Source organism: Denticeps clupeoides, chromosome 6 (genome assembly GCF_900700375.1).
Source record: "Denticeps clupeoides chromosome 6, fDenClu1.1, whole genome shotgun sequence".
NCBI classification, from domain to species: Eukaryota; Metazoa; Chordata; class Actinopteri; order Clupeiformes; family Denticipitidae; genus Denticeps; species Denticeps clupeoides.
The window spans coordinates 22,819,576-22,834,367 of NC_041712.1; the positions used below are offsets into that span (position 1 = coordinate 22,819,576).

Consider the following 14,792-nt stretch of genomic DNA (forward strand, 5'->3'; position numbering starts at 1 on the left):
TTGTTCCCCAAATTGCCAATGAAACCCCACCAGGCAGCCCAAACCTATAGAGCCAATTCTGATCTGATGACGTACCTGGAAAGAATGTTCCAGCAAAGCAGACCCTCCTGCAGGATCAAAGGGCCAGAAGCACTTGTTTGGACGAAAAGCAGGAGAGGCCATGTGGCGGCCATGAACCTCCCATCCACGACTATCTACACGTCAGCACGGGGTCACTGTCCTGCAGAGGAGATCATCAGGGGAAAATGTGTCCTTATCGCCATCGTCCCATGATCTAGAACCAGCAGTAACAGCACCATCAGCTTCGCAGACCTGGATGATGATCTGAAGTCGCTGCAGTCTGATTCTGCCCTCTGCTGGTCACCGACAAAACTGCAGCAGGCTCCGCACACAGGGAGGTTCGTGGCGGTCAAATATTATTCAAATTACACTAAGAATTATTTTTCTAAACGAATAAATGATTTAAAACTAATATAGCTGCAGGGATCAACATAGCGCCTTTCTCAAGAAGGGTGGCAGTAGCCTAGTGGGTAACACACTCGCCTGTAAACCAGAAGACCCAGGTTCAAACCCCACTTACTACCATTGTGTCCCTGAGCAAGACACTTAACCCTGAGTGTCTCCAGGGGGGGACTGTCCCTGTCACTACTGGTTGTAAGTCACATCTGATAATGCTGTAAATGTAAGGAATGAAGACGGGGAGTCTGTGTTTAACTTAGGTTGGTTTTATTTGAAGGTTAAATTTAATTCCATGCTGTGTTTCAGTACGAATACAGACGGTGCGTGTTGGCTCCAGTCAGAATAATCCAGTAGTACAAATCAGATTCAAGTTACACATACTGAATGGAAGAGAGAAAAGAAGGGAAACGGGGAAGGAGAGGAGAATAGAGAAACCAAGCAAAGCACTGAGGTGAGGATGGGGATATGGTGGGGTGGGTTGTATTGGGGGGGTGGGGGTGATCAATAACAATAATAAACCCTCTGATTTCTCTGAAATAAATGAGGATAAAACTCAAAAAGGTTCCCCTTGGTTTAAAAACAGCCTTCCTCCGCAGTGCAACAGAGGAGGAGGCCCATGGCAGGACGCTGGGCCCCACGCCACAGACTACCCACAATGCATCCGCTTCCTCAAAAGAAGGGGGGGGGCTCGGCTGCAGAATCCCCAACACATCCAGCAACCGATGAAGTGAAAGTACCACAGAAAACCATAAAAGCCGTTAATAATAATAATAATAATAATAATAATAAAAAACAAACAAAAATAACATGCATGAGTGAGTCTTGCACCAGGGACTTGATTTGATTCGACTCATTCCTCAATGTCCAGGTTGTTAAATATGTTTAATGCAAGTAGGTGCGTGTGTGTGTATGTGCTGCTGAGCAATTTAAAATGTATGGGTAAAGAAGGGAAAACGGGACGTAAATGATGTAAGTGAGCGAGGAGCTGAGTGTGTGGGTGTGTAGGGATGAGAGAGAGAGAGAGGAGAGGGGGGGGGGGGGGGGGGGGGGGGGGGGGGGGGGGGAGCATAACTGGCTGTACAGCTCTTGCTTACAGACCGGGAAAACTCTGAAGGAAGGAACGGAGGTAGAAGAAAAAAAAAAAAAAAAAAAAAAAAGAGGGAGGAAGAGATGAGAGGAGGACGGGGTGGGGAGGATGGGGTGGGGGGTGCGTGTTGGCTGTGATCTCTCACTGGTTCTCGTCCTCAACGTCTTGCAGTGCTTCTTTATTCTGTTCTTCACCTGGAGGGGGAAAAAAATGTAATTAGATATTATTTGTTTGTTTCTTTGTTGGACATTTCAGTTCCGGCAGTTCAGCCAAAAATTCCCAACATTGCCAGAACCAGTTTCCAGCCTCGACCAGGGTAAAAGTCTATTTCTGTTTTGAAGCAGTGCTGACAAATGCAGAAAAGTGTAGGAGAGTTTCATTTAATAAAATGTGCTACATGTTTTTAAATAAAAAATAAATAAATTAAAAATCACTTATTAATATATATATATATATATATATATATATATATATATATATATATATATATATATATATATATATATATATATATATATAAAAATTTATTTTTTTTAGTGGTGGGCCGTTATCAGTGTTAACGTGCTGCGTTAACGCGAGACTCATCTCGCAATAAAAAATATCGCCGTTAATCTATTCACAAAGTTGTGTTGGGAGCTGGGTCTATACTACGCAAGATATTGTGCCGGAGTTAAATGGTTAGATTTAGTATATTTCTTCTTTCTTGTGTCTTTTAGTTTCTTATAGGGTGGTAATAGCCTAGTGGGTAACACACTCGCCTATGAACCAGAAGACCCAGGTTCAAATCCCGCTTACTACCATTGTGTCCCTGAGCAAGACACTTAACCCTAAGTTGCTCCAGGGAGACTGTCCCTGTAACTACTGATTGTAAGTCGCTCTGGATAAGGGCGTCTGATAAATGCCATAAATGTAAATGTAAAATGTAAATGTTATTTCCTAAAGACTTTTATTTTGTTTTTGAGACCCGGTTCAGGTCTCTTGGACACATGGTGTGAGCTGTGAGAGGTGCGTGGGGTTTGTGTGCAAAAAGTTATTTCTTAATTTATGTACATATTAGGAATATTTTGCATGTGTGTTATTTTGTGAATTTTTTTTATGTTCTTTTAATACTGTATATTGTAGAGAGAGGTGCAGAAAGACGCGATGTGTGACGTGATGTTCTGACGCGACCTTGCTTTTTGTACAGGAAAGCAGTATTGTAAATTGTGAATGCTTTATGTTAATGTTCAGTTCTCTTGGACACATGGCGTGAGTTGTGAGAGTAGAGAGAGGTGCAGAAAGACGTGATGTTCTGATGCGACTTTGCACAGAAAATCTCTTGGGTGTCAGCATATCATTTGTGGTTCAAGAAACGAAATCAAAAAGTTACACAACGCAGAAGAAGAACCGCTACACTATGATGACTTTCACCTTGATATTTTAGCGCGGATGTATACCTAGCCAAATTGCACTGTTCGGGGGAGAGAACGAGTCTTCGAACTGTGAAATTACCACATCAAACGTGACGTGGTAACATGGATGCAGCTATTTCACTGAATAAACAGTTGGTAAACACATCTTATTGAACATAATTTATTTTCATCACCAATTATCATAGTAGAACAGCTTTCTCAAGCAGTTTGTGATGCATTTTGGAAACAGGAGACTGAGTCTACAACACACGCATGTGGCTCAGGTAGTGCAGCTCATCCAGGATGGAACACCAATGTGAGCCGAGGCAAGAAGGTTTGCTGTGTCTGTTAGCATAGCGTCCAGAGCATGGAGTCGCTACCAGGGTGGTGTGAGGGCCCGACGTCCACAGGCGGGGGTCGTGTTTACTGCCCAAATTCACCACTGGCACCCTGTGCTCTACACAGACGAGAGCAGGTTCACACTGAGCACACGTGACAGAAGTGACACAATCTGGAGATGCCATGGAGAACGTTCTGCTGCCTGCAACATCCTTCAGCATGACCGATTTGGGAGCGGGTCAGTAATGGTGAGGTGACAACATTTTTATGACCGTTCCAAGACGTTTCAATTTACGCTTAGACAAATTTTCATGATGATCCATTCTCTGAAATTTCTGTGCAAATGTGAAAAGTTACCAGAAAATTGTTAAACTAAATGAAACCCTTAATAGCTTAACGTAAAAACCACATTGTTTCTGCCTCCAAGTTCACACAGCCTAAGCACAAATGGACCCAATCAGAATTGGGCGCAGATAATCAATTACATGACTTAAAAGGAGATACGCGGCTGCCGGAGGTGCTGGAATATGGAAGCACCACACGCAGTGGCACGTGAGGTGGTTCACTATTTAAAGCCAGCAAAGACACTACAAACCTGTGCTAGTTTTAAAAGTTGCAGTTATAAACATAGAAAAACCTTACACATTCATGTGTTAATCACATTTCAATTAATTTTACATAAATTTGTGGGGGGTTTTTTGCATTCCAAAACTTTAACTTTATGTTTTAATTCTCTATTCAATTTCCAAGACTTTTCCAGGTTTTGAATGACCGTAGGAATGTTCTACACATCTGTTATTCACAGATATACACAGAGGAAGAATTGCCATATTGGATGTAACAAATCTGCATTCAGAAACTTTTCTCCGCTCTTCATGATCAGGAGATTTTAGAAACGCTGGATTTGGGGGCGTTTTGAACACAGGTACAGAGGAACGACAGGAATTAATATACTTCCCACATCCCTATAAAGTGCAGCCATCTGGGCCGCTGCACCACTCACAACTTCAAACGGCCGAGAGGGGAGGCAGATGCCGCAGCCTGGGGGAACACCAGAGGGACTTTGTGGACCAGCACTGGACAGTGTTGCCAATGGTCACCTCAAATCCACTGCAGAGACTGGGTGCCATCTGCCACTTCCACTGAGCATCATGTTGCCATGAAAACACAGCGGATCTGCATCCAGCCAATCATGTTGGACTGAAACGAGCGCTGCTCCTTGCATGATTTGTAGAAGATATATTAGCTCTCTGCATGTGTCTATATGGTAGTAGTAGCCTAGTGGGTAACACACTCGCCTATGAACCAGAAGACCCAGGTTCAAATCCCGCTTACTACCATTGTGTCCCTGAGCAAGACACTTTACCCTGACTGTCCCTGTAACTACTAATTGTAAGTCGCTCTGGATAAGGGCGTCTGGTAAATGCCGTAAATGTAAATGTCTCAGTACTGGGTTGTATTAGCAGCTCTGGTCTGCAGGTTTCTGGTGACCACGGAACCAGCAGAATCAGTCATGTCAAGTGCGGCACAGAACACGGAAAGCTGCCTCCGTGTCAAGTAAGTGAGGAATTAGTAGCACTGGGGTCAAGCAAGCAGGTCACCAAAGAGGAAAAAAAAAAAAAAAAAAAAAACCCAGTGGGTTACGGTCATGCGGCTGAAGGCTGCTTTGTTTCCACCAGGCTCTTCTGAAGGTCCTTCGGTCGGAGAAGTGAACCGACGGTTTGCATTATACACTCACCGGCCCTTTTATTAGGCACACCTACCCGTTATCTTTTCCTTGAACGGTGCACCGTTACAGCCTGTATCGTTCGTCAATTTGACCAATCACAACACAGGAGCGTCACTCCGGTGGTTGTGGGGGTGCAAGTGTCCCTAACGTTGTACACACATGGCGGGCGTACATGCCTGCCGAATAAAGCGGCCAGTCAGTGTAACGTCCTCCGCCCAGATATTTTCATCGTGGTGTAGAAACGGTTGTTCCAACCACGGCGGCAGCAGAGGCCCAGATGGAAACAAAGTCCAGAGAACCGTGGCTGAGGATCTGATGAGACGTGGGTGGATGGGGCAGTGTGTGAGGAAGGTAAGGTTCGGCAGCTCAACATCTCAATGAATCTGACTGACACACACACACACACACACACACACACACGTGTTCCCCGGGCCTCTACCTCTCCTCCAGACACACCCAACAATTAAGGAGCAATTAGGAGGAGTGTAATGAGCTGCCGCTGCTTATTAGGCATTGTGTCATGGAGGTCACTCCAGAACAATGCTGCAGTGCAGTTTAAGTGACAGCCGGAGAAAAACAGAAACAGAGAGAGAGAGAGAGAGAGAGAGAGAGAGAGAGAGAGAGAGAGAGAGAGAGCGAGAGAGAAAGCGAGAGATGACTTACAAAGTACAGTTCGAGAGGGAATGGAGGGGGCTGTCCTTAGGAATCTACATGTGAAAAATGGAAATAGATGACAGATTAGAGCAGGGGACCATGGGTTATGGCTCAGACAGAAAAAGACAAGAAACAGAAACATACAAAGAGTAAAGGAAAAGGTGGAAGAAGAGCAGGAAAATAAATCAGGAGAAAAAAAAAAAAAAAAAAAAAAGAAGACACGCCTTCCTGTGTTGTGGGTCAGAGGTCAGCCAATCAGAAAGCAGCTCTTACCGTCACCCTGCATATCTGAAGTCCATAGTGTCAGGTTGTCGCGTAGCAACTGCATGATGAGTGTGGAGTCTTTGTAGCTCTCCTCGCTCAACGTGTCCAGTTCTGCAATCGCATCATCAAAGGCTGCTTTCGCCAACCTAGGGGACGGGAGAGGGGGGCAGGTCAAATGGCAAAGGACACACGACATGTGCAATCACATGCTCCGGCCACACGTTGTGCTGCACAAAATATAGTCCCAACACACACACAAAGCTGCTGGATGCATAAGGGTTGAGAGCGCCTCAGCACCACACTGGGCACAGATGTCACACCAGCATAACACACACAAAAAAAAAAAAACGAACAATGTACGAAAACGGGAGAAAGGGGTCCAAAAGGAGGGGACATGACATGTATTTATGTAATTAATCACTCATAAGCGGGCAGTAAATTAAAAGGAAATGGAGTGTAAATCTGGAAAAAGACTTTAAATGCAGTATGTTCATTTTTTGAAAATTTGGCTTAGACAAAGATTTCAAAAAAAGCAAAAAGGCGCCTGGCGAGAAGTGATGATTTCAAAGTGACTGTCACTTATGATACACAGCAGCACAGCACACGGTCCTCTGCATTTAACACATCGCCCTTGGTGAGCAGTGGGCAGCCATGACAGGTGCCCGGGGAGCAGTGTGTGGGGACGGTGCTTTGCTCAGTGGCACCTCGGCGGATCGGGATTCGAACCGGCAACCTTCTGATTACGGGGTCGCTTCCTTAACCGCTAGGCCACCACTGAGAACAGCAGGGGGGTGTTCCAAATCTACATCTGCACAGGCGATTCCTGGGTATAGCCCACCTGCACGCACGGTCGGGGGAGTTGAGGATTTCGTAGTAAAATACAGAAAAGTTGAGCGCCAGACCCAGGCGTATGGGGTGCGTTGGTGCCAGCTCCATCATGGCAATGTCACTGGCGGCTTTGTACGCTACCAAACTGTTCTCCGCAGCTTCCTTCCTGTCGTTGCCTGTGGCAAACTCGGCCAGGTACCTATGATAATCACCCTTCCTGTGGTGGAATAGGGGACAGAAAAGAAGTTTCATCACCGTCTGGATGAGACACACAACACGTGACATTATCTTTGTGTTGGCAATAAAATAAATTTTATTTTAAACCCCCCTTTATAAACTGTTTAAAAGCATAATTTAAGTCATTCTTGTGGGCAAAGTTACACCCCAACAAAGGCCAGGTAGAGAATCCAGAAGATATAAGTGCTTTGACACCAGCAAACACCAAAATCGTTTATTCCAATTTGCATAGAATTCTGATCGCGATTCCTCTTGTAGTGGATCAACTGACTAAATTGATATTGTGTGAGATGCGACCCAGCTCGCAGCTGCACGGACGTACATTTTGTAGTAGAAAACCTTAGACTCGCCCGAGCCGGCTGCTGGAATGAGGTGCTTGTCCAGTACATCCAGAATGTCGTTACAGATTGATTTCAATTCGTTCTCAACCTGCACACAGACAAGACAGCAGTCACACAGGGAACACTTCACCTTAAAAAGGTCACAAAGGGGTTGCGCTAAGGCCTAGTTATTCTCTTGGAATTCGTGGTGAAATTAATAAAACAAATTAAAAAAAAAAAAATGGCCAAAGTCTTCCTCGGGGTCTCGTTTTAATACTACTGTATATCAACAGCACGATGAGATACTGCAGCATTTTCACTGCACCAGTGACTGATCAGGACACTGTGTGTGTGTGTGTTGGCCTTATTAAAAACTGATGAGAGACCCCTCGACAGAGCTGGAGGGTCATCATTAAGTGACTGATTAAAGAGATATATCAACACTGCCTCTCTATGGAAAAAAAAGACTATACACACACACACACACCCATACAGCACAATTAACACCTAATTAAACCTGATCGGTGCTGTTGCCACAACCCCACCCAACACATCAACAAGACCAGTACCTGAGACTTTAGGGCGCATGAAAACTGACTACGCAAGTTGCAGACTGCGTTGTGCGATCCTCCTCACCGTTTGCCTGTACTCCCGGATCATCTTTAGTTTGTCCTCTCCTCCCTTGTTCTCCTCCTTCTGTTCGATGCTGCTGATTATCCTCCAGGACGCTCTCCTGGCGCCGATCACGTTCTTGTAGGCCACCGAGAGCAGGTTCCTCTCCTCCACGGTCAGCTCCGTGTCCATGCGCGCCACCTTCTTCATGGACTCCACCATTTCTGGGCAAGAGACTGAGCATGAGAACCCCAAACCACCACTCTACCTGGGGACTATACATCACAGATATCGATACCAAGCTGGTATCAGTTTTGGATCGATACTAAAGTGAAAGTGATTGTCATTGTGATACACTGCAGCACAGCACACGGTGACACAACGAAACGTGACCTCTGTATTTAACCATCACCCTTGGCGAGCAGTGGGCAGCCATGACCGGCACCTTGGCGGCTCGGGATTCGAACCGGCCACCTTCTGATTACGGGGCCACTTCCTGACCCGCCAGGCCACCGCTGCCCCGAACACTTCTGATAGTCTTTTTTTTTTTTGCCTTTGCATTCAGAGAGTCAGAACTAAAGTGCGGTACAGAATTTCCTGTGTGGTAAACTGTAAAAAAAAAGGACCTCACATGACCGTTTCCTGCTGCACACCTCTCCTGCGAGACAGAGACAGCCACCCCGTCCTCCTGGCATCCTCTACTCTGAGACGCACCAAAGCGCAGAGGAACGGGACAACCAGGCCAGCCGAGCTGGGAGTCTGCGCGGACAAGGAGGCGGCCTGATCCCGGATCAGAAAAGCTGCTCCCAGCCCCGCCCAGCCTGGCCCTCCCGGGGAAAATAAGCTCTTTACTGACAGGGAGGAAGTGGAGATTACTGGAGATCCACACTCGTTCACTTTCTACAGCGCTGAGATCAGCGGTGAAATAAACAGCAGCAGCATAACCCTAAAAAGCTTAAACATGTTTCTTCGCGGAGATCGAGTACAATGGACCCCATCGGACTTTTAAAAGGAAAAAAAAAAGGTGCTGGAATATGGAAGCGATGCACACAGCACCACGTGACGTCGTTCACTGCATAAAGCCAGCAAAGATACTACAGACCTGCGCTAGTTTTAAACGTTTTAGTGCTAAAAGTCCACATTCTGCTACTATGAACATTAATAAACTGACAGAAACTGAAACTTGATCCATAACCAGTGTGTCACGTTTACATGTTCATAAGTAGAAGTTCCATTCATTTCAAGAGAAGACCAGTCCTGCAGCTTATGGCAGACAATAATGGTACTAAGGTGGGACAAAACCTGGCGTGCCTCGCCGGAGAGGGGTTCCGCCATCAGAAAGAGACTAGCGCTTTCCCACTCAACATGTCAATAACCCGCCCGCCAATAGAAACAGCATGGATTCATACAGTGGCAGAAGACTGGCCAATCAGAGCACACCAAGAGGTTCGTTCAGCATTCAGACAATTACAAGCTGGTGGGAAAGGGCTCCAGTTTGCCCTGTTCGTCGTCTATATCCGTGGCCCGTTATTTCAGCTCGTAAATAATCCAAAACCAACAATAAAGGCAACAATAGTCACGGGCAACCACAGGTGAGGGGTTTCTCACTCACCCTCATTTGCCTTCAACAACAGGCCTGTAGCAATGCAACCTAAAGGCCAAGCGCTTTCTTTGCCGACGACTAGTCACAAAATGAATGTTCGATTTAAATTAGAAGATAAAATAATGACTCCGCCAACTACAGCTCAGCACTTGAGACGTGATGCCGTTTCAGCACCAGGATATCTAACATCTGGCTAATTCTACCCTCAAGAGGACATCTGGTCACCCTACATGTATTCAAAATTATATGATACATTAAATTCTGCTCTGTTTCTAGCAATAGTTTGCTAGATGTTACATACACACACATGTGTGTGTAATTAATATATATATATATATGTATATATATACACACACACACACCGACTGGAGAGAGAGAATTTTTATATGGTATGGCAATTTATATTTTTTCCTATTTAAAAAAAAAAAAAAAAAAAAAAAAAAAAGTTGGCAACTTGCAAAATTAGTGGGAAAAGTGTAAATCAAAGATGGGCTGTATGCAAATCGATCAAATAGAGCAGGCGTTACACGATCAGCTCAGACCAAAACTATTCCTTCATGTGCACCACTGACCCCAGAGCTGAGCGGAAGTCTGCAGTCGAGGTTATAAACCACCGAGGTTAATAACAATACACACGTTTGTATAAATAACAACTTTACAGTCTTATACAACGCATTATGAAATTAAACAAAGGAGTTCGGCTAATCTTCTCATACAAAAGGCCTATTTTTCCACTGCGTCACCAAGAACTGTGACTTACAAATGGAACTCTGCATTGGGCCAGAGATCATCAATAACCATTATTTTTAACATTCCTCCTAATATCCTGATTGTACCATTAAGGAAACTGAATTTGGATGCAGAATTTGGCCACAAAACGAGTGGAGATTCTTAACGGCATTTCTCCATTCATTTTGAGATGGTAAATGGATTAGAGGTGCCACCGACTCCCTCTCCCTCTCTAATGGGGCTTCTGGGGAGGTGCCAGCTCTCGTCAGACAACGTGGAACAGAACCAGAGACGGCGCAGTGTGGCGAGTCAAACGCAGGACTAACGGGCGCGTTCACAAAGTCGGGCCCGGGCATGAACGGGTGCCCCCCACCCCCCATTCATAATTGATGCCCCGCTAAAAGCTGAGTATCTCCTGACACTCGTGTCACCCAAGAAACGCGGATCAAGGTCAACCCCCCCCCCCCAAGAATAAAAACCCATAACCCTATATGTACAGAATGGACCTTCGGGAAAAACACAACCGGGAAAGAAAGACCGAGATCTGCGCAACACCAGCGGAGTTATTATGATCATCAACGTCGAATGTCACCCTTTTGGGTTGCTAATCATTAAAGGCACTAAAAATATCTTTGGCAAGGCCGAATATGACGAACTCCTGGAATTTTATGCTTCAAACGAAAATACTGAGTAAAAAAAAACACATATCTTAACAGTCACTGTCATTCCTAAAGCAGAGCTGGACTGTATGACTTCATACAGTCCGAGGCACAGGCACATATTCGGTCCATGCCGTATTCTAAACCAATCCGAAGTGGTGAAGGGCGGGGCCCACCTCTGATTGGTTGTGGTCCAGACATTCCTGTAGGTTTGAAAGCACACGTGCTGCAGTCGGAGGGGAGAGCGGCCTGGACCAGTCCGACAGACAAGAGTGGAGGTTTAATCAGGCCTTGAAGTTAGACCCGAGCCTGACAAGCTTTTTAAGAGCCACAACTAGACGCAGTGGCGGCGGATGTCTGCCAACATGACCGTACCAACATGCTTCACGTCCGTCTTTTATACAATTTTCAAACACCTTTGTTCATGGTCATGTTATGTTTTTTTCCACACCGCAGAAACCAGAATATAATTGAACAAAATACATAAATAAATTAAGCATTTATAAAACACATTGTGCTTCAAATAAAGAACTTTATGCCAATCAATATTGCTTCTATAGACAGCAATTTATTAAAAACAAGCAATCTTGTAAAAACTGCTTCGTTGAATACGATACGGTCAAAATAATTGTGCAATTTTCTGTCTTTCTGTAGTGCTCGTGCTTGTTTTAAGTATGCGATTAACATGCATTTATTGCTTGCTGTACTTTCCGGGATATTTTACTGGAATCAGTAATACGAACAGCATTCACCAACAGGCATCATTCACAAATCAGGCATCAAAAAAATAACCGTAAGCCAAATGTAAAAACTAGAATAGAATAGAAGTGATATAATTATGCAATAACTGATGACTAGTAGCCTAGTGGGTAACGCACTGGCCTATGAACCAGAAGACCCAGGTTCAAACCCCACTTACTACCATCGTGTCTCTGAGCAAGACACTTAACCCTGAGTGTCTCCAGGGGGGGGACTGTCCCTGTAACTACTGACCGTAATTCGCTCCGGATAAGGGCGTCTGGTAAATGCTGTAAATGATAACTAGCTAATAACGAATAAAATAACAGGATTAGGCCTAACCTGAAGCACAGTTGAGACGGTCTGCTTTTCAAAAAGCAGGTTAAATGATTGACTTCTCTTAAGCCGAAGTAGACGCTTGGTTCGAGGGCCACAGGGTGACGTGCGGGGTCTTTATGGTAAAGCTGGGTGAGCGGGGGGCGGGTGGGGGGGCATTGGAATTCTTTTAGGTCGGCTGGGTGGCCAGAGACGGGCCGTGCCTCAGACAGAGCGGCCAGTTCACTTTCCTCGTCGAAGGGAGATGAGGAAACAAATTCCCTCTCCCGCCGTGCTCCGAGACGTTAGCGGGAGAGGGACGAAGGCGTTACGTAAGCGAGAACTACCTTTCCCCCGCCTCCCGCACACAGATGGGCCACATGCCTCCCTTGGCTGCATTCCTCTGGACCGAAGGGGGGCTGCGTAAGATTAGAAGAGGCCTGCTGGAGACCAGACCACGCTGGGAGGGGCCGGCTGCATCCTGTTTCGGCACGGCCACAAAGCCGGGGAACCACGTCCTCCTAACACGCATGCATTAAAACCAATTTCGGTCTGCTGAAGCAACGTGGCGTATTGAGCAGTCATTAATACATTAATAACGTATCCCAGGACACGCTTCTGCTGGCGAAGGATCCAACCGCAGTTCGATTAATAAAAGACCTTATCTGTGATTAGAGTCTGTTCGAAAGCTTTACAATCGGAGCGTATGACATCAGAGTACCAGAAGTTGCCAGGGACGAGCGCCAAGAAGAGAGCCACACCCACATCCATTTTTGTGCTTACGAAGAACGGAGTGAAGGAGGAACTATCCCGTAACGTCACGCGCTGCTCTTAAAAACAAACAATTTGCCCAATAAGATGTTTTCTGCCATAAACGTAAAAATAAATAATAATGATTTTAAAAAAAGGGGCGAGGAGAAGGTACGAGATTAGGATTTAGGGGGACGCATCACGAGGGGGATCCCGTTTTCATTTTCCCGTGCCTCCTGGACCCCGCTTCTCTTAAATGAATGAATTGTGGCCAGGGCGTGGCCAAGAGCACAATAGGGCGTGGCTGCACAGTCTCTCGTGGTCTCTACCACCCTGCTGCCAAGCACTACTATGATTTCACAGCCACAATAAAACATTTACGTGATATTATTTTATTTATTATTTTTATAATTGCACACCTTGAATTATCACCCGGTCACCCCATATTCAAACTTCAAACTATCAAACTTAGTGCCGTGCGCTATTTAATTCGCTTTAAAGGTGCCATTCTGGTTCTAGACATGCCATATGATGTAAAGAATGGTCTATTGATTAATAATCCTATATCCAAACTGATGCTGCCATTTATTCAACAGGTGATGGAGCAGAACTATACTGTTCTCAAGATACAGAATTCACTTAAAATCGCAGGAAACATTTTACCGGAGACCTGGACGAATGTCACCCTGTATGTCCGTATTGGGAACGCCGGACGATTAAAAAAAATAATAATAAATCATTTAACCTTTCAAAACGCACACGGATCATCTTTGCCCTTTGTGCGTGTGCATTCGGCGTCCCAGCGAATAATGCACGGATTTCTGGTCATAAAGGATTGAAACCGGACTAAATATTGACTATAAATGTATGCACGCTTTTGTTTTTTCCAGGCTCCGGCAAGCGTGGTCGAAACCCAGCACACCGCTAGCTTGCACCTAGCTAGTAGCCGTTAGCCATCGGTCCCCCCCCGACCGGCCGAATAAACGTTCCCCCGCTCGGACGGACCGGCGCGCCGCAGGGGGGTGTCCGCGGTCGAAGCCGCGGCGGAGCTCCGCGTTAGCCGCCATTTTACCGAGACCCGCGCTAGCCAACCAGCTAACGGCGTCGACTGCCGCCGAGACCCGTCGACTCCGCGTCCCGCCCAGACGCGAAACGCCGCTCCCTCTCAGCCAGGCCCCCGGCGCCGGACGCTTTTGGTCTTTGCTAGGTGGTTAAAAAAAAAAAGGGAAGCGACTAAATAAAAATGGACGCGCGTGGAAAAGACGCGTTTCGCGGCCGGTGAGCAGGAAAGCGGCCCGGCGGGACCTCACGTCCCCCGGGCCGCAAGCGACCCAACAAAATGGGCGTTGCGTCCGCGCTTTGTTTTAGGGGAGCGACGCCGCCGGGTCCTTCATTTACAGGAACACGGCGCTTGGTTTCCGGGCTCCGGGGCCCGCCAGAGCCCCGAAAACGCGGCCGCCGTGGAAAAGCGCGTCTCCGCCGGCAGCACACGAGGGCAGCGGGGCGGTCGCGGTGCTAAGCTAAGGCACCGTTGGGCGCCGGGCCGGCCTTTCGTGGCGAACGCCGCGCCCGGGCGGCCGGATTCCCCGGCTCCCGCCCGCCATTTTGTCCCCGCCGCCGTCTCCCCTCTTCAGTCCCACCAGGTCCCCCGCTGGAGGGAGGGACGGAGGGAGGCGGCCGTGCCCCGCGGTCGCCGTCTGCTTCTCGCCTCGCGGCTCCGGGAGAAGCCGCAGCTACTCACCGTCGTATCGCTCAGCTTGCTCGGCGAGTTTCGCCTGGTACACCAGGTGCTCTCGATCTCCCATGTTGTACGGGGGGCCGGGGCTGGCACTGCTGTACGGGCGGAGGGAAGGAGGCTCGGAGGCGGGCGAGTCCGTCTCAGACTGCGGCTACTGGTGGAGCGACAGCGGCGCGGAGGGTTGCCACTACCGGTACGGCGCTGCTCTAAAGATGGCGGCGGATCTCCATCCGGGAACCCGAGTCGATTCGCTCGGCCGCGCCCCCGTGTCCTCGGAATCGGTGAAATGATCGCGATAATCTACGATACGATATCGCGATATTAATCGAGAAAAAAACAA

The 14,792-nt window shown here is 47.0% G+C and overlaps 1 protein-coding gene across 4 annotated transcripts; it reads right to left on the reverse strand.

The window, feature by feature from the left end:
- Positions 1–1,591: 1,591 nt before the first annotated feature.
- Positions 1,592–14,686, reverse strand: LOC114791885 (14-3-3 protein epsilon). Of its 4 annotated transcripts, XM_028982411.1 has the most exons (7): positions 14,456–14,685; positions 7,945–8,144; positions 7,311–7,417; positions 6,762–6,968; positions 5,933–6,069; positions 5,669–5,712; positions 1,592–1,740 (listed from the first exon to the last, which is right to left on the reverse strand). In XM_028982411.1, exons 1-6 carry the CDS (start codon positions 14,517–14,519, stop codon positions 5,705–5,707), a joined length of 723 nt encoding a protein of 240 aa, XP_028838244.1. In that variant the 5' UTR covers positions 14,520–14,685; the 3' UTR covers positions 1,592–1,740; positions 5,669–5,704. The 4 variants fall into 4 exon arrangements, with proteins under 4 accessions (XP_028838244.1, XP_028838243.1, XP_028838246.1 ...); XM_028982410.1 differs by lacking the exon at positions 5,669–5,712 and having other exon boundaries at positions 1,593–1,740; positions 14,456–14,684; XM_028982413.1 differs by lacking the exons at positions 5,669–5,712; positions 14,456–14,685 and adding an exon at positions 8,552–8,813 and having other exon boundaries at positions 1,593–1,740.
- Positions 14,687–14,792: the final 106 nt, after the last annotated feature.

Coding starts and splice junctions, on each gene's coding strand:
- LOC114791885 (XM_028982410.1), bottom strand. CDS start 14,519: ATGGGAGATCGAGAGCACCTGGTGTACCAGGCGAAACTCGCCGAGCAA. Junction 6,969..7,310: donor AAGGTTTTCTACTACAAAAT/GTACGTCCGTGC, acceptor ATTCCACCACAG/GAAGGGTGATTATCATAGGT. Junction 6,070..6,761: donor TCCCCCGACCGTGCGTGCAG/GTGGGCTATACC, acceptor CCCGTCCCCTAG/GTTGGCGAAAGCAGCCTTTG.